The 22,600-nt window shown below is 41.5% G+C and overlaps 1 protein-coding gene across 4 annotated transcripts in view; it reads left to right on the forward strand.

Moving 5' to 3' along the window:
* The window catches only part of RYR2 (ryanodine receptor 2), a 251,063-nt gene that overhangs the window by 41,624 nt on the left and 186,839 nt on the right, over window positions 1-22,600 (forward strand). For all 4 annotated transcript variants that reach the window (XM_060272866.2, XM_060272867.2, XM_060272868.2 and 1 more), the window contains exons 2-3: window positions 8,001-8,120; window positions 18,321-18,425. In XM_060272866.2, the coding sequence (XP_060128849.2) occupies window positions 8,001-8,120; window positions 18,321-18,425 (225 nt within the window). The remainder of the gene's footprint in view (window positions 1-8,000; window positions 8,121-18,320; window positions 18,426-22,600) is intronic.

The following is a 22,600-nucleotide window of genomic DNA, read 5'->3' on the forward strand; positions in this document are numbered from 1 at the left end:
TAATGCCTTGAGGCTTGTTGAATCTGCCACATTATTTTACTCACTATTGAAGGAAGCTATGTTAGAGATAGGGCAAATGACAGATAGAGAGTGTGAAGGCTTAATAGACTTGGCAGAAAAGAAAATGGGGTTGAACATTATTGTGTCGGGAGTATAGCGCTATGAGATCTGATTAGAGAAAAGAGAAGTTGTAGCTGCATGGAGCAACTCGAGGAAACAGGTATTTTTTGTTTAATGCAAAAAACCTTACACAAAAACACAATGTTTCTTCAGATTCTATAAGTACATGACAGATCCAAGTAAATCGAAATACAATATTGTGCAATGTTACAAAGTTCTATTAAACCTGTCAAAATATTTTGAACCAATAGAGACTATTCAAGGAGAAAATGTTAACAGTGAAGTATATATTTAGAGTCAAAATCTTAGCACTATTGAAGATTTTAATATAGGTTTGGAAGCCAAACTAGCTTATGCAGAAGAATGTTCTCAAATTTGGTTAAAGATACATGATTTAAAAATGTCATGTACTAAAAGATGCTCTTATACTTCCATGGCCTGATAATTGAGCTAGCAACAGCAGTAACACTAATGTAAGTAAATACAGTAGCTGCATTTCTCAAATGCTTTGGCAACTAGGTCAAAGGTTCGATCTGTGTGGCCTGTTAGTGTTTAGAATTAGTTTGTGTCAACATTTCCCCAGACGCTTCCAGGCTGCAAGGACATGAAGCAGCTCCTCTTCTTTTACTGACTTGCTGGTTATTTCCAAACATGCAATTTGGGAAAAACCATCAGCAAAATTAAATATATTTTTAATAACTGCAGTAAGTAATATGTAGGTCTTATTATCTCAGTCTTGCTGTCGTTTCCTTCTTTATATAACGGGAACTGCTAAGGATTTGGGGTTTTTTTTGTTAAAAACAAATTACTGTGATGCAGTAGCAGTTGGTGTGTTAGCTGTCAATTTCTGATTCAGTGTAAAACTACTTTATCACATTGTTTGTTGTAATCTCAGACCTTTCTCACACACAGTGCTTTTTCTGCACAGAAAACGATCCACACAGCATAAAGCTTAAAATCTGCATATATGGTAACATGTAACAAATGTATGTACACCAACTGGAAAACAGTCACCAATCACAGTTTCCCAGTGTGGGTATAATTAAATTAAACACACACACTTATTAGCATTGATCACTTGGGGAGCAATCCTATGTACAAGAAGCAAGCCCTTGTAAATTAGGATGGCATAAAGGTACAACAGATCCAAAGCTTGTTCAACTGCTGCTCTACCTAAGCCAAGCAAAGGAAAACAAGCCTTTCAGTATTGTCCTACATCAGGTTGTCAGGTCATGTGATCATACTGAATGGGCTTAGGACAGGCATCCCCAAACTGCGGCCCTCCAGATGTTTTGGCCCACAACTCCCATGATCCCTAGCTAACAGGACCAGTGATCGGGGAAGATGGGAAATGTAGTCCAAAACATCTGGAGGGCCGAAGTTTGGGGATGCCTGGCTTGGGATCTAGTTAGCCTAATCTTCCTCTCCTGGTCCTGCCCTGAGAATGTCCCCCGGAACGCTGAGCCAGGATGAGCAAGTTATGCTGTCTTATATTTGACTGAGCCAGGGTTCAGGGCAGTGTTAGACACTGAGATATGAAAGCTAGGAGCTAAATGGTACCTTAAACCTAGGTTATGGGCGCAACAATGGGATGCTTAGGCGTGCTTTTTTATAACAAGAATACAAAGGTGAAAATGAATGAACTGCAGCTAAAATATTATGTTCATTTTTCACATGGTCTAGTCCTTCCTCTGCCCACCCCCCTAATATTCTTAAGAGGGCCTCTTCTCCAGTCTTCAGAAAGTAGCTGGAGGCAGGGAGGCAGAAAAAGGGCCTCCTTTCCTTCCACTCTGCAGTTTTAATCTGAAATCTTAGGCGCAGAACTGCGCCCAAAGCTCAGAAACCGCTTGCACTAATGAAATTCCCTGTTGCAAAATGTGCCTGGAACAATGGGAGCTTCGAACACTGGTTGGGGGACCAAGGAAGAACGGTACATAAGTCAAATCACAGGTTGCAAGGATCCACAGTTCCATGAGAGCTCAAAAGGCAAGACTAGCCACAAGCTAAGATGTTGAACCAACAACTGACATATTTCCTATGCTTTCCTTCTGAAAGATGGGCCAGGCACAGCATTTAGTGCACATTGGATTTACTCCCAGCTGCATCCCGTGAACAGGGAGACTCCTATTTAACAGGCAGGTCCTTGGCTGGAGAAACTAAGGGAAGCATCTCTGGAAGGGAGTTAATGGGAGGCACTTCTGAGAGTTTGCCTGAGTCGTCTTTGGAGGGCAGATTTCCACCCGCTAACCCACTGGGACCCTCTCCAGGATCCAGCATTTATTGGGGTTTGAAATCTATTACCCACATACCACTGGGACCCTTCTAACTACCCAAGCTCCTCCTACGCCTACTTAGGGTCTCACTCCCCCCTCCACGACACCTCCACGGCATTTGTGACAATATGCAAGTTTTGAGTTACGTGCTCAAACGTTACAGTTTTGAAACTAGTAGATGCAGCTGAGTAGAATATATATGATACACTGCAGTATTTTCCTTTGAAGTATTATAAAAATAGATGGCAAATTTTCTACTCGTACATGATTAGAGTTTGAATTTAAGCCTGTACGTTATCATGTGGAATATAAATGTGTGCCAGTGAAATTTATAGTACTGTAATATATTTTGAAAGACTCCCTATTATTTCAATATGTTGGACCGTTTTCCATTCCATGTCATTTATGAAAGCCACATTGTTTCTTCCAGGAAAGCAGACAACACATCAACCCAGATTCTCGGAAGATTTGTATTTCATCATGTTCTTTTAATTTAAAGCAACTTTTGCACTTTTAAAATAGCATTCTCCAAATACTTCACTGTAGCACTAGTGAAGGTGGCCAGGTCAGGCAGTATTATCTGCAGTAATGATAACTCTAATGTTCCAAGTACGGTAATTTATGTGTGCATAAACAAATCACTCTATAATGTTATTAGATATACTGCAGTGACCTGGTTTGAATGCAATGCTAAAGCAAACGATGACTTAGCATGAACGTATGAGTGTTTGAGTTCCCAAAGAGGAGGCTGTAGCTGCTTCGTTCCTTCTATGGCCCTGCTGCTGCAGTGCTGCTCTGAGCTAAGCCATGGATTGGCAGAGAGTGCCATCTGAATCTGAGCTTGTAGTTTGCTTCACTCCACACAAACCATGACCTGGAATTATGGTTTGTTCTATGGCTTACCGCTTGTGGTTTGTCTGGAGCAAACAAATTATGAATCTGGACTTGGATGACATTCTTAGAATCATAGAATTGTAGAGTTGGAAGGGACCCTGAGAGTCATCTAGTCCTTCCCACTGCAATGCAGGAATATGCAAATGACCCTTATGAGGATCAAACCCATGACATTGGCATTATCAGCACTACACTCTTAACCAACCAAGTCCATCAATATGTCCACACTGCAGCTACAGATTGTGAGGCTTGAATTGTATGGCCCATGTGTTTTTTTTTATATAGCATTGTCTCTCTACAGCAGGCATCCCCAAACTTCGGTCCTCCAGATGTTTTGGACTACAATTCCCATCTTCCCCGACCACTGGTCCTGTTAGCTAGGGATCATGGGAGTTGTAGGCCACAACATCTGGAGGGCCGCAGTTTGGGAATTCCTGCTCTACAGTGCTACAAAGGTACCAGACCTGTATGTCTTATTTCCAGCATTCCTTGTGGGAAACGGCTTGTTCCTTTTTTGAACATCTGGATGATGAAAGAGAACCTGTTTAGGTATTCTAGCGGGTGATGGCTCACATGGCCAAGCACCAAATCCACTAATCTGGGCATATGGATGTTTGCAGTTGTTATTGCTATTTATATAATGCCCTTCATCTGAAGATCACAGAGTGGTTTACAATATAATTCTGAAGTTGTTGTTGTTGTTTAGTCGTTTAGTCGTGTCCGACTCTTCGTGACCCCATGGACCATAGCACGCCAGGCACTCCTGTCTTGCACTGCCTCCCGCAGTTTGGTCAAACTCATGTTCGTAGCTTCGAGAACACTGTCCAACCATCTTGTCCTCTGACGTCCCCTTCTCCTAGTGCCCTCAATCTTTCCCAACATCAGGGTCTTTTCCAAGGATTCTTCTCTTCTCATGAGGTGGCCAAAGTATTGGAGCCTCAGCTTCACGATCTGTCCTTCCAGGGAGCACTCAGGGCTGATTTCCTTAAGAATGGATAGGTTTGATCTTCTTGCAGTCCATGGGACTCTCAAGAGTCTCCTCCAGCACCACAATTCAAAAGCATCAATTCTTCGGCGATCAGCCTTCTTTATGGTCCAGCTCTCACTTCCATACATCACTACTGGGAAAACCATAGGTTTAACTATACGGACCTTTGTTGGCAAGGTGATATCTCTGCTTTTTAAGATGCTGTCTAGGTTTGTCATTGCTTTTCTCCCAAGAAGCAGGCGTCTTTTAATTTCGTGACTGCTGTCACCATCTGCAGTGATCAAGGAGCCCAAGAAAGTAAAATCTCTCACTGCCTCCATTTCTTCCCCTTCTATTTGAGGTGATGGGACCAGGGGCCATGATCTTGGTTTTTTTGATGTTGAGCTTCAGACCACATTTTGCGCTCTCCTCTTTCACCCTCATTAAAAGGTTCTTTAATTCCTCCTCGCTTTCTGCCATCAAGGTTGTGTCATCTGCATATCTGAGGTTGTTGATATTTCTTCCGGCAATCTTAATTCCGGCTAGGGATTCATCTAGTCCAGCCTTTCGCATGATGAATTCTGCATATAAGTTAAATAAGCAGGGAGACAATATACAACCTTGTCGTACTCCTTTCCCAATTTTGAACCACTCAGTTGTTCCATATCCAGTTCTAACTGTAGCTTCTTGTCCCACATAGAGATTTCTCAGGAGACAGATGAGGTGATCAGGCACTCCCATTTCTTTAAGAACTTGCCATAGTTTGCTGTGGTCGACACAGTCAAAGGCTTTTGCATAGTCAATGAAGCAGAAGTAGACGTTTTTCTGGAACTCTCTAGCTTTCTCCATAATCCAGCGCATGTTTGCTATTTGGTCTCTGGTTCCTCTGCCCTTTCGAAATCCAGCTTGCACTTCTGGGAGTTCTCGGTCCACATACCAGAAAGATATGGAGGTCTCGTACACCCCAGGTAGTGTGGTTGCTGACCTTGAGCCAGACATCTTGGAGAGTGAAGTCAAATGGGCCTTAGAATGCACTGCTAATAACAAGGCCAGTGGAAGTGATGATATTCCAGCTGAACTATTTAAAATTTTAAAAGATGATGCTGTTAAGGTGCTACACCCAATATGCCAGCAAGTTTGGAAAACTCAGCAATGGCCAGAGGATTGGAGAAGATCAGTCTACATCCCAATTCCAAAGAAGGGCAGTGCCAAAGAATGCTCCAACTACCGCACAATTGCGCTCATTCTGAAGTTAGGGTCTGTTTATTAGCCCTGTGCCAGCATGCCATGACTGTGGTTATCTAGACTGATTCAGGAAGGTAAAGATCTTCTGTTTGATGGTACAGAGCTCTTTAACATGAAGTTGGATAATGCATTGGACAGAGTCTAAAAGATGTAATATGAGTTATTGCATGGGTTTTGAGATGCAGCATTCTATTTTTGCTGCATATCACCTCTGCTACAGAACTTCCTCCAACTGCCTAGCCTCCCAATTCCCAGCAACACAGATATTGGAGGTTGCTTTGGGCTCTGCCAAGAAAGGCTTCTTGGAGACAAAGTTAAAGTCATCCTACCTGTGCAAAAGGCTCTTGGTTGGATATGACAACTCTCTGCTCAGTTGAGTAACCTTGCCCTCCGAGTGGATGACCACTCTGTAGTTAGCCTGCGACCTCTTCCTGCCACTGGGTGACACAAGCCATCAATGAGTTTGCAATTGTTGATAGCAGCAAATGTTGCCTGTTCTGCAGCAGGGTTTGGAGTGTTCAATTCAAGCCACATTAAGATATAATCTTTACAATGGCTCTGTAAAGTAGTTCAGCATCATCTCTTGTGTTATAGTTGGTGACCTGAGGCTGAGGGAACAATATTGTGTCTTGCCAAAGACCACGAGGTGCTTATTTCAGTCGTGGGTAGTATTTTGGTTTATGGCCAGTATTGTCCTGCATTAGAATGTTCTTTTATGGATTGTTCTCCATCTATTGCAACTTCTAGTGTGACTGTCATTCCTAATCATTGGATGTGCTTCCTGGGGTTGATGGGAACTGTATCTAGTAACATCTGGAGGACACATGTCACTAGGGATGTTTCATGTTAACCTTCAGATACTATAGATGAACAACAGGGATAAAGCATATGGCAAGGGTCTTTCTAGCACCCCCTCTTAGGTAGATGTAGTTTTGACAGCTACTCGTGTGTGTGTGTGTGTGTGTGTGTGTGTGTGTGTGTGTGTGTGGCTAAACCAGCTTCAGAGTGAATCACCAGGCTTGCTCTTGTATAAGCAATACCTCAAGCAGATACTGCAATTACTGTTCATATCTGACAGCTCAACTTGATTATTATTTTTTTGGTCTTATAACTTCAAAAACACATCAGCAACAATATTAGTATGAGTCATTCCTAATGAAAATTTGATCAGTTGCATGAACATTTTTTATTAGACTCAATCAAAAGCACATACTTAATGCCACTGTCTGCTAAAAGCGATTTGACATTGTTTCATAGTGACTTGGTACAATAGAGAATTTAAGATGGTAAGTGAGAAACAGCAATAATATGAGGCACATCCACAAACCTTTCCATCCACTTTTCAAGTATTGCTAAAGACTGTGGATTCATGGAAGTCACATCAAATTGAGGGTTACAGTTATGATGGCAGATAAATGCATAGTCAGTTTTAACTCAGTTGCATGATTGAAGTAGAAGTGCTCTGCTGACTATGCAAAAGACGGTTTTGATACTAAGCTGTCAGTGTTGAGCACATTAATATTCTCTCAGGACTTCATTTCAATCTGGCAATGCCAGAATCAGGACAGCAAAACTGAGATTAATGGCAAGACTTGGAGACTTTGTGCAATGTTGTTGCACATAGCCTATATTATCTCTGTGCTGTTGTGTAACCTTGTTCTTGATCAAAATGATAGTAATGATTTTATGCCTTAACCACATGTCTTTATGTTTGACAAGCTCAGGGCTGCTATATACATAAAGGTTTTAATCTGTATTACAAATCTAAACCCTCTAATATCCTCTGTGTTCAGAATTTAGTTTTCCATTTGTCTCAATATATTTAAATTAATTAAACTTTATTCCCTATGATCAGTTAAGCCATAGTATGTAAGTGCTCCCAGATAGAGCCTATTGCACAGCACCAACAATCTCTAAACAGATTAGTAAAATAAGTGCTGTGGGAACAGCCATTTCCAAATTAGGTAATAGAATCATAGAATAGTAGAGTTGGAAGGGATCCCGAGGGTCATCTAGTCCAACCCCCTGCAATGCAAGAATCTCAACTAGATCATACATGACAGATAGCCATCCAACCAACCTCTGCTTAAAAACCTCCAAGGGACCCATTGAGCTGGTCTACTCTTGGAGATTTAAAGGAATTCTGGATGCTCTGGGTGAACATTCCAGTTGCCATGACTTCTGCTTCTATGGAGGCTCTGGTCTTGCTTTAGAATTGTGAGATGGAAATAGTTACCAACATAATCACTCCCTAGTGTTTTGGTTTGCGGGAATAGTTAGATTTGGGAATTGGTTTTCGGCATGGACAATACTTTGCTACATTGCTGCTGATTTTCCTTTTGAATCATTCATGCTCTCAATGGAATGGGGAAAAACCCCTACTCTGGCATTTATTTTTGCTGTCCACGCTTGACCAGCGTGTATTTGGAAATGCATCCCAAATTTTTTGTAGCATAAGAGTTCTAACATTCTTCTTTTTTTTTGTCTCTGTCCTTCAATAGGATGATGAAGTGGTTCTGCAGTGCACTGCTACTGTTCACAAAGAACAACAGAAATTGTGCCTTGCCGCAGAAGGATTTGGCAACAGGCTCTGCTTCTTGGAATCCACTTCAAATTCAAAGGTACTGGAAACTGTCTTGTTCTAATGCAGTGTTGAACATTACCGACATAACAGATCTTTTCTTCTTGTTGAAATAATGTCCTCTGTGATGCAGAGTAAGTGTTACAGCAGGCAGAGTTGAGTTGCATTCCAGCATGTTATGTTTCTCTTATATGATTCACAACATATTATACCCAGCAAAATAAACTTGATGCTAATATACATAATGACAAGCTAAATTCTGAACAACTTTTTATCATACAGAAACCTTTGAGGAAGACTGCGTGACCTTCTTCTCCTTCACCCTACAGCCCCTCCTCACTTCTCCAAAATCTACTCTGGACTCTCCAGAGCTAATTTTGAGGATGGAGGCTCGGCTGTAGGTGGAAGTTTGCTCATGTGATGTTGATTTCAGCCCATGTATTACAGATTTTTTCTGTATTGTTATCCTGTTGATGGACATGTGGAGAAAATGCATGAATTAGATTAATTTGCCTTCTTTCCTTTTTTTTTTTTGGAGAATGCTAATTTAACTTTTCTAGTGCAAGGTGTTCAGTGTGGAGAGTGAGGTTAAATAAATAACATCTTACCCAAGTGATATATGTCCTCTTCAAGTTTCATAGCATATTAACAGCTAACATGACAGCCATTGCCAGTCAGTTTGTACTAGTGTACTGATCAAATATCATTCTTCCTAAGTTTCGTGGGATTCATGATGCTTTACTGTGTGTCGGTCTGCAGACTGCAGGTACTTTTATATTGTAACCTGCCCTGTGATCCTCGGATGAAGGGCTGTTTAGAAATGCAATAAATAAGAGCAATAAGAACAATAAATACTTGTACCATGTCATGTGGACCACAGGAAGCAAGGCATCATGGAGATTTGTATGTCTTTAAATTGTCTGCAGAATCCTTTTCTGACTATTGTCCATCTCATTGGTGCTGACGTTACCCTCCAATCTTCACAAACTTTGCTTGAAGCAAGTGCCCCTACAAGAGGGTACCTATCCCCATGCTCTTGAGACAGTTGTAGGTGAAAATGGATCCAGGATCTACACAGCAGAGACTTATCAGAAATCACCTTTCCTCACATGGCTATCTTCATAATCTGTGCTATCAAATGGGAGTCTACCAGTCAAAGATTTTTGAAGAAAAACATTTTGGACCTAAAATATTTTGGGGTCCACTATAGCAGGGCTGTCCAACTTCCAAGGGACTGCGGTCTACAACCACTATAATAAAACTGGCAGTGAGATACCCATTGGATTGGCTCATCAAAGTTGTTGAGCTTTTTTTAGGGAAGCCATGGTGTGTGTGTGTGTGTGTGTGTGTGTGTGTGTGTGTGTGTGAGTGTGTGAGGATCCCGCAATCGACCCATAGATCACGATCGATCTGTTGGACAGGAATCAGTTGTGGCAAGTAAAGGATTCAGTGAATTATGACAATTTAATTTGTTAAAAGGATGTAAGCAGCACTAGTTATCTGTGGACTGTTGTCCATTATTTATTTAAAACAAAATAAAAAAATTCCTCCCAGTAGCACCTTAAAGGTAAAGGGACCCCTGACCATTAGGTCCAATCGTGACCGACTCTGGGGTTGCGCGCTCATCTCGCGTTATTGGCCGAGGGAGCCGGCATACAGCTTCCAGGTCATGTGGCCAGCATGACTAAGCCGCTTCTGGCGAACCAGAGCAGCACATGGAAACGCCATTTACCTTCACCTTAGAGACCAACTAAGTTTGTCATTGGTATGAGCTTTTGTGTGCATGGAAGGAATTTTTTTATTTTGTTTTGACTATGTCAGACCAACACGGCTACTTACCTGTAACTAGAATTATTTATTTAGTTTCGGATAAAATTTTAAATTTTGGCGAGTAAAGGAAATATACTAAAATAATCTTGAATATAAGGCCTTTATTATTTTTTCTGCCTACAAATTCCTTCAGCACAACCTTAATTAAATTTATTATCTCCACTGTGGTGCAGACTAATGTTTTACTTTCAGTCAGTCATTTTGAATGTATTATTCATCATTATAAAAAATTAATTGGAATATTAATGATTCATTATAATAGCAGTGGTTCTGAGGATTTCATCTGTCCTTGTAACTGAATAATTCCCAGTAATAAAATATGTAAGGGTAGGTAACTTCAGTATTCTATAGTTTTATAAAATATTATTTAACAAATAAATTTTAATTAAACAGCAAATGTATCCTCCCCAGTACTTCATTGTTGGTCCATAAATAAGATGTCCATGTAATCATATTACCATATCTTTTTCTTTAGTTGGTTTTTTTTAAAAAAAGACTTAAGAACAACATATGCTTCTCAGGCATCTAGAAAACTAAGATGCATTTAGTAAAAAAAATTAATATAGAAAAGAACAGGTGACAGATCTAACAAATTCTAAGTTCAGAAGTACAACGTAAAGTGGATACATTATGCGTTTTCCCCCTGCCAATAATTTACAGCTCTTTCTAGTATGTCTGGCTTTAGCCCTCAGTGGTGGGAGTATCCGAATAGAAAGGGAAAACATAAGAAATGGGGAAGGCTGAAGAAAGAGCAGTATTTTTAAAGCATGTATAAGGGGTCTCACTGAGAGAAAAGGAAGTGAAAAGAAACAGTGACAATGGAGTTAAAACAAAAGATGAGAAGGGAAAAATGGAGAAGATTATGGTGAAGAAGAAGAGTGCATGGAAACTGCTTTATCACATAAAGGAGATGCAAAAACTAAAGAAGCTAAAGGACAAGCACAATGAGGATAGGAGTTAGGACTTTATAAAACAAATGACAAGGAGAAGACAACTGAGTAGATATCAACCCAATACAACTGTTTTATCCAAAGAAAAAGCAGAAGATGAGAATACTTTTTTTGTGAAGGGAATGCTTCATTGCTTGTATGGAGACTTGCTGTCGTTCATGCTTCACAAGTTGCAGTGGTTTCATAGTCACTGCACTACTTGAGAAATAATCTTGCAGAGTGAGCAACTGGGGCAGGTGAGCAGTTAATCTTGGGCTTTAATCTGGGTTGGTTCATGTAAACTGCAGCTGGCACAGGCGGCGACTGATGAACTCTTGACCTGGCACTCAGCTAGATTGGTAAAGAAAATGTGTTTTATATGCGTTGTATATGCAGTATAATAATGTGACACCAGATGGCGCTGTGGAGTCCTGTCTTTCCTAACCAGATTTCCTTGTATGAGTTTACAACACGTTGAACTGAAACACGTCTTTGATGTGTCTAGATCCAGCCCTGGTAGGACAGCGTAGGGCCCGAGGATGTCATGTATGTGGGGACAACTTCTGATTTGCTCTCCATCCTCCTCCCTTGCAACAATATTGTGGACATTGAGGTATTGCAGTTGTACAAATACTTAGCACCTACTTAAACCGAGAAGTACTAAGAATTGCCTCTCTGGTGGGAGAAGAGTTGTATGGCTTCCACATGTTGTGGTTCTCTCCCTCATTCTCCTCTCCTCACAAAGAAACTGGCTGCTTAGCATTGTAGTTGTACAAACAATAAAAAAGTAAAGGACCCCTGACAGTTAATGTCACAAATAACTCTGGGGTTACAGTGCTCATCTCGCTTTACTGGCTGAGGGAGCCGGCGTTTGTCCGCAGACAGTTTTTCCGGGTCTTGTGACCAACATGACTAAGCCGCTTCTGGCGAAACCAGAGCAGCGCACGGAAACACTGTTTACCTTCCCACCGGAGCGGTACCTATTTATCTACTTGCACTTTGATGTGCTTTCGAACTGCTAGGTGGGCAGGAGCAGGGACTGAGCAACAGGAGCTCACCCTATCGTGGGGATTCGAACCGCCGACCTTCCGACCGGCAAGCCCTAGGCTCAGTGGTTTAGACCATGGCACCACCCACAAATAATTAGCACTTAAACATAAAAACACTTGACCTTAACCTTAAACATATAAGTATTTATTATATGGGCTGGTGTGGTACAATAACAACATACAGAAGTAAGCCCTACTGATTTCCATATAGATTGCTCCCTGACAAGTGTGTACAGGATTGCAGCCTGAATTAGTCTTAAAAGGTGCTATCACAGGGCTGCTAACAAGGGCTTCCATGGATTTGGGAGTCATTCCCCCTCCTCAAGCTTATTCATTTTTTACTTTCCAGTATGTGGAATAAGGTTGAGGCATATATAGACTAGGACCTGGAAGACCAGGGTTAAAATTACTCTGTCATGAAGCTCATTTTGTGACCTTGGATCAATCACTGGGCAGGAGTCAGCTGTGGGTCTTTTCCCCTCTCTTTGCCCCATGCCCTTCCATGCCCCTGAAATTCATTTAGGGGGGCCTCGGAGAACCCCTGGAACATAGAAAAGGGAGGGGTAGGGCTTGTTCTGTCTGCAAGCCAAAATACTTGCACTGATGCAACGATCAGAAGAGCGCAACATTGAATTCCTCCCACTGTCTCTCAGTCTAACTGGCACCACAGGGTTGTTGGGTGGTTACCAGGGGGGAATAAAGAGAACCATGAGTGCTAATTTGAGCACCTTGGAGGAAAAGAGATAAGATATTATATAAGATCAAATACAATAAATAAAACAAATACAAATTTTCTGCAGCTATTCAGAATAAAAATAGCATTACAGTCAAGATCTATAAAGTTTTCATAATCCAGCATGAAATACATTAAACATTAGATCCCCTTGGGAGTTTTTCTTTAAAGTTTTTGTGTGGTGTGAAAAACAAGATAAAAGATAGCAGTGACTTACCACCAGAGCTGGCCTATTTTTGCATTAGATGATAAACACGACCATAATATCCTTCAGGCTGTTGTGTGTATATATGCAATTGCAGCTTCCTTAAACTACTTCAGATTACTCAGTTGCCTATAATAGCTCATTTGGGCTGTTTATCATTTAGCTGATTGAAGCTTCTGAGCTTCTGTACTCGGTGCAAGGATCCTTTTCAAGTGTGAAGCACTCAATATCACAAACAGAATCAGTGAAACATTTAGAAACAATTTGCCCCTAGTTAAGAAAATACTTTATTCCTAGAGGCTTTGGTTTACGTAGGAGGAAAGGAGTTAAATTAAATTTATTATAAGAACAATAATGGCTGTTTATCCAAATCCTCGTCTCCCAGAGATAAAGGAGTGTGTCCTAAATAAATGAATGGTTTTCCCCAGTGTTTTATAGTTGATACTATTTTAACTGTTCCTTCAATAAATAAAATACTGTGATAGAAAATTGTAAAAGCACAAAAGCGGACAATAATATTTGTTAAAAAGCTTTGTGAATCTAAATTGTGAATTTAACTGGCAAGTCCAAGAAAAACAAGGAGCTGCAGTTAGGAAAAGGCAAGGTTGGGTATGTCAGGAAAATGCATTTATGAGCATAAGCAGATAACAGTGAAGTCATGCAGTCATGCTTGCTGGCTTCTTTATAATGTATACATTATTATGCAAAGTAGTGTGAATATTATTTGGTGTTCGGGGGAGGCTGGTTTTTACTATTTCTTTAAGACTGCAACTATTAGATAAATATGTTGCATATGCTATAATATGATGATTCTATAAAAGAAATATCAAATCATTTTAAGTATATAAAAAAAGACCGGTAAGGAACATAAAGATGTTCCATTATAAAAACCATTCTGGGTTGCTGTCATTTATGTCACAAGTAAATGACAGCACCTAGTTTTGATTTCAATGTGGCTAAATTTCCACATCTCTGGGTTTTGGAAAATGGGTAACTGAACGGTGAGTGTGTGGACAGAAGAAATTTCTCCCTCTGTCCTATATAGCAGAAGGAAATATACCAGATCCCTTTCTGAACCAGATTTAAATAAAGCCAAATGCTTCCCAAAAACAAAATGTGTATAAACTTTACAGCAGAAGTGTTGGGTCGATTGCATACTGATTATGGTTTTAGAATCTTGCATGTGAATGTTTGGTTCTAGGTAATCTTGGTTCTTAGGCTTTGTACAGTATACTGTAGTGGAACATTAAGCCTCTGCAATTTTTGAGGTATAATTTTATGGTGTACACACACACTTACACTAATTAACTGGAATCTTAAAAATAGGCGAGGCTAGCAATATAACACAATGAAGATTGTGCAGACAGTTGTTAGGTTAGCAATTTTATTGGCTTTTAAGAGTTGCTTCCTTCACTTATCTATTTAATCACAGTAATACATTGTACACGTGTCTATTTGATGGCCAAGGTTAGCCAGAAAATGAGATTTAGCATGCTTATATATGACTTGTGTGTGTGTGTGAGAATGAATTTACTGCTACTTTATTCCTCTGTGATTTTTTATGCCGCAGAAGATTTGTTCCCTTTGTCCTGCATAAGTTTCTCTGCTCTCACTCTTGATCTCTCTATTCTATGTCAATAATCTTCACTTATCACAATTAGGCATGTGATCTTACCCTCCTTCATAATTTCATGCTTGAGTTATTTGAGACCTCTCACTCAGGTGGATGCCATTTTGCTCCCGGGACCTACAGCTACATTTCCCTGTGTCATTAATCTCAGTGTGCGCTGTGACTGTTGACCCTATCCCAGCACTATCTACTAGGCTATCTAGATGAGGGGCAACACCTGCAACCATCATGCTAGGCAGGAAATTCACCTCGTGTACGCACATTGGAGCTGTCATCCTGTGAGTGGGATACAGCTATAATATCCCTGAAGGCCTCATCCACAAACCTTTCTTCTTCTCTCAGGTTTTCTTCTTCTCTCAGCCACCTTGGCTTCAAGGAAATGAAATTGTTTGTGGAGATCCAAGAGCTCATTGCACTGAAGCATAGCTGCCAAGTTTTCGCTTTTCTCGCGAGGAAGCCTATTCAGCATAAGGGAAAATCCCTGTAAAAAAGGGATAACTTGGCAGCTATGCACTGAAGACACAACCACAAGTTCTATCTGGCAGGAAGATAGTTGTACATGTGACACATTGCGCAAAACAATGGAAAGCTTCTGATTTTCTGTCTGCGTAACTGTTTTTGTAGTTTATTGAGTTACAGTGGTACCTCGACTTACGAACGATTCGACAACCGAATTTTTCGACTTACGAATGGGGAAAATGGCCGCACGCTTACGAATTTCTCGACATCCGAACGGAAACCGTGGCGGTTTTAGATAAGGTTTTTTCGACTTACAAATTTTTTGATAGGGTTGCTTCGACTTTCCGTTTCCAATGCATTCCTATGGGAAATCGCGTTTCCAATGGCGCTTTCCCACTTACGAATTTTTTGACCTACGAAGGTGCCTTCGGAACGGATTAAATTTGTAAGTTGAGGCACCACTGTACTTTATTAGAAGCTTGGGTTTTGTTTTGATCAAGGAAAGGAGGAGCAGAGCAGTGTACCCTGGACTTCTTGCCCTGCTGCCAAACTCATTTGGCTGTTTAACTTGCCTTGACACTTTGTTAGCTGGGGCAGACACACTTCATAAGCTGGGGCTGTCTGTTTCTAGTCTCCTCATGGCTGTGCGAGAAGAGAGAGCATGCAAACCTGAGACTTACAAAAGCCTTGTTCCTGTAATTATAAACCATGGTATAACGTACCGTGTTTCCCCTTTTTTAAGACGTAGTCATAAAGTAAGCCATGGCAGGGTTTTTAAGCATCTGAGAAATTTAAGACATACCCCGAAAATAAGCCATACTTCCACACCGTGGAAACCAACCCCCACAGGCACTTCCACTCACAGAGTCACTCCTTGCAGCCGGCACTGCAGGAGTGCGCTCAGTTGTGAAGCCGGGCTCCAATCAGCTGTTCTGCGGTGCTCCGACGCAGCGGAGGCAGGAAGCAGGGGGAAGAAAATGGCATTTTAAAACGCCGTTTAACAGGACCCTGTTTCTTGTCTCCCTGAGGGCAGCAGTCCCGGCAGCGGGCAGCCCCGCTGCCGCGGGAAGACACTGTAAAGTTGGGGCTCTCCGGTTGGGGCTCTCCGAGCTGGGCACCCCGGGGCCGCCCCCCGCTCCCCCGTCCATGGAGAGCGAGAGGAAGAGGGGTGCGCGGGCACTTGGCGCGACGCCCGGTGCCTCCGGCTCCCGATCGCGGCAAGCGACCCCGCACCAACTACAGACCCGCCCCGCGGCCCGCCGAGGGCTGCTGGGCTATGGCCATTATTCTGCCTGCGGGAGCCGGGAAAGAGCGTGAGGAAGAGCCGCCGCCGCAGAAGCCGCCGCCGCAGAGGCACTGCGAGCGCGCCGCCCTGCGAGCTCCAGCCCCGTGGGAGGGGCCGGGCGCGGAGTGAAGGGACAATGCCGGAGGGCGGCCTCGACGAGTCCCGGCCTGGCGGGCAAGCTTCCGGCAGACCTAAGCACAGCCCGTTGCTGAAGGAGGCGCCCGGCGAGAGTCCTCAAGGCCGAAGCGCCAAGGAAGGGCTTGTGCTTCCCCTTCTCCCTCCCTAACCCTAGCGCGCACGCCCCTGGGGAGGGGGGAGGGGTCAGGGTTGCTCAGAAAGGGGCGTCAGGGGGGAAGGTTGTATCATGGAGTTTGGTTGGGGCGCTCCCTGGGCAACCAAGTTTCCCAAGGCCCCTTCCGCCCCAGCGGACTCCCCACGCTGCGTGCGGTGCTTTCAGCCGGGAGCCAAGCGCAGGACCTGGGCGAGAAAGCAGCTCAGGGATACTGTATTGTTCTTTGCAACTGTGCTCATTGCATTATTACCATACTCTTGCAATGTCCTTCGCCTCTGACATTTCTGCCTTGCACTTTTTATGAGCTTTCAGAGGCCACTTGTGATGTCTGCCAATGTAAAGCTACCCTCCAGATAACCAAGCATGTTCCTTCCATGCTTCTCAGTCCTAATAAAATATGTGTAATGCCATCCTGCATAACTCAAGTTGAACAACTTCTTTTCAGTCCTATTAAAATATGAGTACAGTTATGTCATCCTACATAATTCATCAAGTATATAGAGTACTGAAGTTGAACAACTGTTGGGGCATGTCTGCCCCATAAAGAAAAAGATAATCAAATTCTGCACTGAATTCTGCGCTGAAATAAACTTTAGACTTTTTTTTTTGCAAGTGGAATAAATGGTCCCAATGACATCCTTAAAGGACAATTCTATACATCTCTAGTCAGAAGTAAGTCCCATGGAGTTCAGCTGGGCTTAAGTCCAGATAAGTGGTTATTATGGGACTGCAGCCTTATTCACTGGTTTAATTTATATAAGGAGGGACAGAAATGGAGATTGTAAGCAGGGATATGGCATTCCCCTCGGCTCGTGGGAATTTTCTTCCTAAAGTAACACTTCATGCAAGGACTGCCGTGTGCCAAGAAAAGTCAGAGAGGGATTGTGGAGCATAATGCAATACCTGTTTGCACGTAGGTTATTTTTGCTTTGCTAACCAGGAGCAAGGTGCTGTGCAGAACACAGAAGTGATACACACAAGCACCCAAGCCCCAGAAGGTGTGCTTCATCTCCATCCCCATTTCATTTTTGTACTTGGCACATGGGGGTGGGCATCATTTAGGCTGCATACACACATACCGCGCCGAGCACTCAAGAGAGCCCAGCAGCGCCCTGAGCCAGCGCCCTGAGCTGTAAAAACCGTACCGGTAATAAAAAATAAGACATCCCACTGAAAGTAAGCCACCCCGTGTTTTTTGGAGAAAAAAAAGTTATAAGACGGTGTCTTAAAAAAGGGGAAACACGGTATATCCAAAATAGCCAGTGAGTGCTAGACATCAAATAATAGTGGGAGCACTGCTGTAAACTGAAAATCATTATATTTTACTTTGCAGCTCTGCTGTCAAATGCAGTCACAACGGCTCCTGCCAGTAGAATTTGATCTTAAATAATGTTACAGTATAAACCTGATTGTGATTGACAATTGTTACTCTCTTGAATAGCAAAGTTCTGGTGACTGGTTTCTTTACTACTTGGTAGGGACTCTTTTTTTCCTACATGTATACATGCATTCCTACTAGTAAGGTTGTCACCACCCCATCTTTACACAGATTCATTTAATTAATGTGAATTTCCTAGAATAGCTTATTGGAGTAAATTAGTTTTCATGTGCTCCCCCTGCCTTTCTTCAGATGGCTCTTTGGGTTAATTAAGGCTGCAATCCTAAACACATTTACTAGACTCTAGAGGGTAAGTCTCACTGAATTTAGAGGAAATTATTTTTCTCTTAACACATTTAGGATTGCCCTGTAAGTAAGGAATGCTCTGTCAACAACTAAATGATAAGCAGTGCTTCGCTGAATGCTGTCTTCATGTTTTTTTCCAACTAGAATGTTCCTCCGGATCTCTCCATCTGTACTTTTGTGCTGGAACAGTCCTTGTCTGTGCGCGCCCTCCAGGAAATGCTGGCCAACACTGAGGAGAAAGCAGAAGGGGTGAGCAGCAATGTCTCCACCTTTTAAATAATTTTCAGTTGCTTTTGGATTCTATTAAGTGTCTTGTTGACCTTGATGCTTTTTATTAACAGCTTTTGGAATCCTATCACACTCCCTATTTTATTGAAGTTTACATTCTCAGAAAACTTGAATGACCAAAAGCCATGGAAAACTTAAAACCAAACATGAAAATCTCTCCCCCCCCCAGCAGTCATTATGTTTGCAAACCAGAAAAATGTATGAATATTTTGTTTTCATTATACTTTCCACATGACCGTTACAAAATATGGCATATATATCAGTCTTGGAAACCAGATAGGCATATACTTATATAATTTGAGTGCTTTATGCCTAGTTTTAATCATGTATTTATCAGTTTCTAATGAATATTGATTTTTAGTCTTCTCATTTTGTATTTTATACATGTTATATAATCAATATGGTGTTTGTATCTAGAAGTATATATAACTTTTATTTTTTTAAATACACATTTTAAATGATGTTTTACATATATTCTTTCACAATAATAAAGCTAGCTGGTGCTTGATAGATTTCTGCTTTTGCCTTTCTTCCTCTCTATTTCATCTTCTTCAGTTTGAAGCAGAAATAACCAGCTTCTACAAGAAGAATTGCATCATTCAGTCTTACCCTCTTGTACAGGTGTCTGATTAATTTCTGCAGTTCAGTTCTTGCAGTGTGTCACAACTACCTTGAATTCCTGGTAACATTGTTTAGGAGTCCCCAGTAAATAAACAAGCACTTTATTGAACCTGGCCATAAATGAAAACCAATTAAGAGATGCTAGGTAAGATTAAAAGCAGTAGGAATGAAATATGTGCCTGTAGGAACAGTTCATAGTTGAAATAGGTAGAATTGGTTAGATCTTTTATAAATAAAATCTAACTTGTTGTCAATGTTCCTTACTTGCCTTGAAATCAATTAAATCAAACTGTGTGGGCAAAGCTTTGGTGAACAGCTGACCCAAAGCTACACTATGGGTCTTGTGGAGCTCTGTGTCATGGGGATTTTGAAGCTGCTCCAGCCTCCTAACTGGTCTGATATTTACCTTGAGCTGTCCAGGGTGCTACTTTGTTTGCTTGAATTTGCCTTATCTTAGTGGTGGGGAACCACAGTTCTGGGGTGCAAATGCTGTCTATCTGACCCTTGGGACTTTGCGCAGGCCATACTTGCTCCAATACCTTCTTCACACACCCCTTGATTTATTTATTTTGCTTGGCTAGGATGTGCCATTGAACCCTAATAATGCTTTGCCTGAATGGAAGAGAGAGAGGTGTGTGTATGTACAAAACCAGCTTACAAGACAAAGGTAAAAGGACGGGCTTGATTTGAACTGTGTCAGCCTGGAACCTTCTTGTAGTTATTTGAAGAAGGATGCTTATATATTTGAGGATCCTGTTTTGAATGCTTCTCCCTCCCACTGCCAATAGGAGTGTCCAACGTTTAGGACTGCACATGGCAAAATTCAGTGATATCCCTAATTATAATAACTCAGTATCTGTTAAAAGCAGTCTAAAAGCTGGATTGAGAACAAAGATCACAAAAAAACCCACAAAAAAACACCCCTCCAGGAAAATCAACAAAGTATGAAATAACTAAGATTCTGATGTTTGGAGGACTTCATGGTGAAAGTCAGAGAGCCTATTCCAGGATGAGAACAGGATGAGTTTCACTAGGCACTTTGCTATAGGGCTAATTAAATATGACCTCCCCACATTGCTACCCCATTTGCAGGCAGCACATGTTTGGGGGAGGGGATTCAAAAATTCCAGGAAGCTTTTGTTATTTTACCATCGGTGGCTTATTTGTTCATTGTTCTTTTTTTAAAAAAAGAAAAATATGATTTCAGATTTTGAGATACAGTTATAGAAGAGTAAGTTGTCAGTTTGTTTTTACTATGATGTCCTGGTTACTGCAGTGTCTTGGGTGTCTTTGTGTAGCATGCTCAGAGCTCATCCCTGTGTTCTAATACTAATTGTGATAAAAGATGGATTTCCTCAGCTGCAGCAGAAACAAATGGGAATGTTACCTCTTTAAAGTCCTGCGCTTGATCTGTCTCACGTGAACTACCACATGACAGCAACTGCATCATCTCATCTTTCTTTAAACTAATATTTTGGAGTCTAAATAGTTTCTGTTTAATATCTTATAACCAAAATGTAATCAGAAAAGATTTGTATGATGGACTGGCCATAAACCTTGTCATACTTAATTATAAAAATCTGTTCTTCTGTGATTTGTTCCAGAATCTTGTGCTTAGCATGTTGCTTGTATATCCAACCGTCTGGCCTAGTTTATATCAGAGCTGACATAAAGTACTATAATACACTGCACACATCTGTAGAAGCATCCTTCAGTTAATATAAAGGATAAAATGCAAATGGCTTATGTGCACAATCCATGAAGACACTTTCCTTTTCAGAGCTATCATAAAGAATACTATTAATTAGAGTGAGCAAGAAACCATGTCCTTGTCCAATTTCCTGCTGGAAGCTTTGTCTTCTCTTCACCCACCCCATTTTTAAGGTTTATTAGTACACCGAGTATTGTCCCTTGTCTTGTTTCCTCAATCCCCACCTTTGTTTTTTGTAGTTCAGCCACTATTCTGTAAGAAGTGCCAGTTTTTCAGGAGAGGCAGAGTTATAATGGAAGGAACTGAATGAAGGAAATAATATATGATACTTAAAGTTTTGGAATTTGGAAGTTTTGGAAATTGGGAAAGGAGTACGACAAGGTTGTATATTGTCTCCCTGCTTATTTAACTTATATGCAGAATTCATCATGCGAAAGGCTGGACTAGATGAATCCCAAGCAGGAATTAAGATTGCCGGAAGAAATATCAACAACCTCAGATATGCAGATGACACAACCTTGATGGCAGAAAGTGAGGAGGAATTAAAGAACCTTTTAATGAGGGTGAAAGAGGAGAGCGCAAAATATGGTCTGAAGCTCAACATCAAAAAAACCAAGATCATGGCCACTGGTCCCATCACCTCCTGGCAAATAGAAGGGGAAGAAATGGAGGCAGTGAGAGATTTTACTTTCTTGGGCTCCTTGATCACTGCAGATGGTGACAGCAGTCACGAAATTAAAAGACGCATGCTTCTTGGGAGAAAAGCAATGACAAACCTAGACAGCATCTTAAAAAGCAGAGACATCACCTTGCCGACAAAGGTCCGTATAGTTAAAGCTATGGTTTTCCCAGTAGTGATGTATGGAAGTGAGAGCTGGACCATAAAGAAGGCTGATCGCCGAAGAATTGATGCTTTTGAATTATGGTGCTGGAGGAGACTCTTGAGAGTCCCATGGACTGCTAGAAGATCAAACCTATCAATTCTTAAGGAAATCAGCCCTGAGTGCTCCCTGGAAGGACAGATCGTGAAGCTGAGGCTCCAATACTTTGGCCACCTCATGAGAAGAGAAGAATCCTTGGAAAAGACCCTGATGTTGGGAAAGATTGAGGGCACTAGGAGAAGGGGACGACAGAGGACAAGATGGTTGGACAGTGTTCTCGAAGCTACGAACATGAGTTTGACCAAACTACGGGAGGCAGTGCAAGACAGGAGTGCCTGGCGTGCTATGGTCCATGGGGTCACGAAGAGTCGGACACGACTAAACGACTAAACAACAACAACAACAACAACAACAACAAAGTTTTGGAAAATAAGCTGTGGGGTGACAAGAACATTTTCTGTGCCTCATATGTGGGATATGATGCTGAAAAAGTATGTGTTTTCTGAGTTTTTAGGATGAAGCAATTTGGTAAGCAAAATATAGGCTCTATCTTAATATGGCTGGATCTGAACTTTGATTATAAATGGAAAGATAAATTGCATGCCTCTATTATAGAAAATAAAACCTCAGACTATGTAAACAGATCTACATCTTTCAGTAGTAATATAAAATTTGCTGCCAGGCTTGGTTTTACACCCGAGATTGCATCTGTAATAGCTCATAGGAAATGAATAAAACAAAGTGAAAATATATAAGCCTGATATGTATACACATGAAATATTTACTCTAGGGAAAAAAAATCAAGTTCTATGAAGTACAATTTTGTTGTTGCCATTATTGTGCCGTGAAGTTTCTTAATGGGGGAGGGGTGACACCTGTACCCAAGCATCCTTGGAAAAGGCAGGTCCTAGCCCCTACCCCCT

Source organism: Zootoca vivipara, chromosome 3, assembly GCF_965207765.1.
Source record: "Zootoca vivipara chromosome 3, rZooViv2.hap1.1, whole genome shotgun sequence".
NCBI lineage: Eukaryota > Metazoa > Chordata > Lepidosauria > Squamata > Lacertidae > Zootoca > Zootoca vivipara.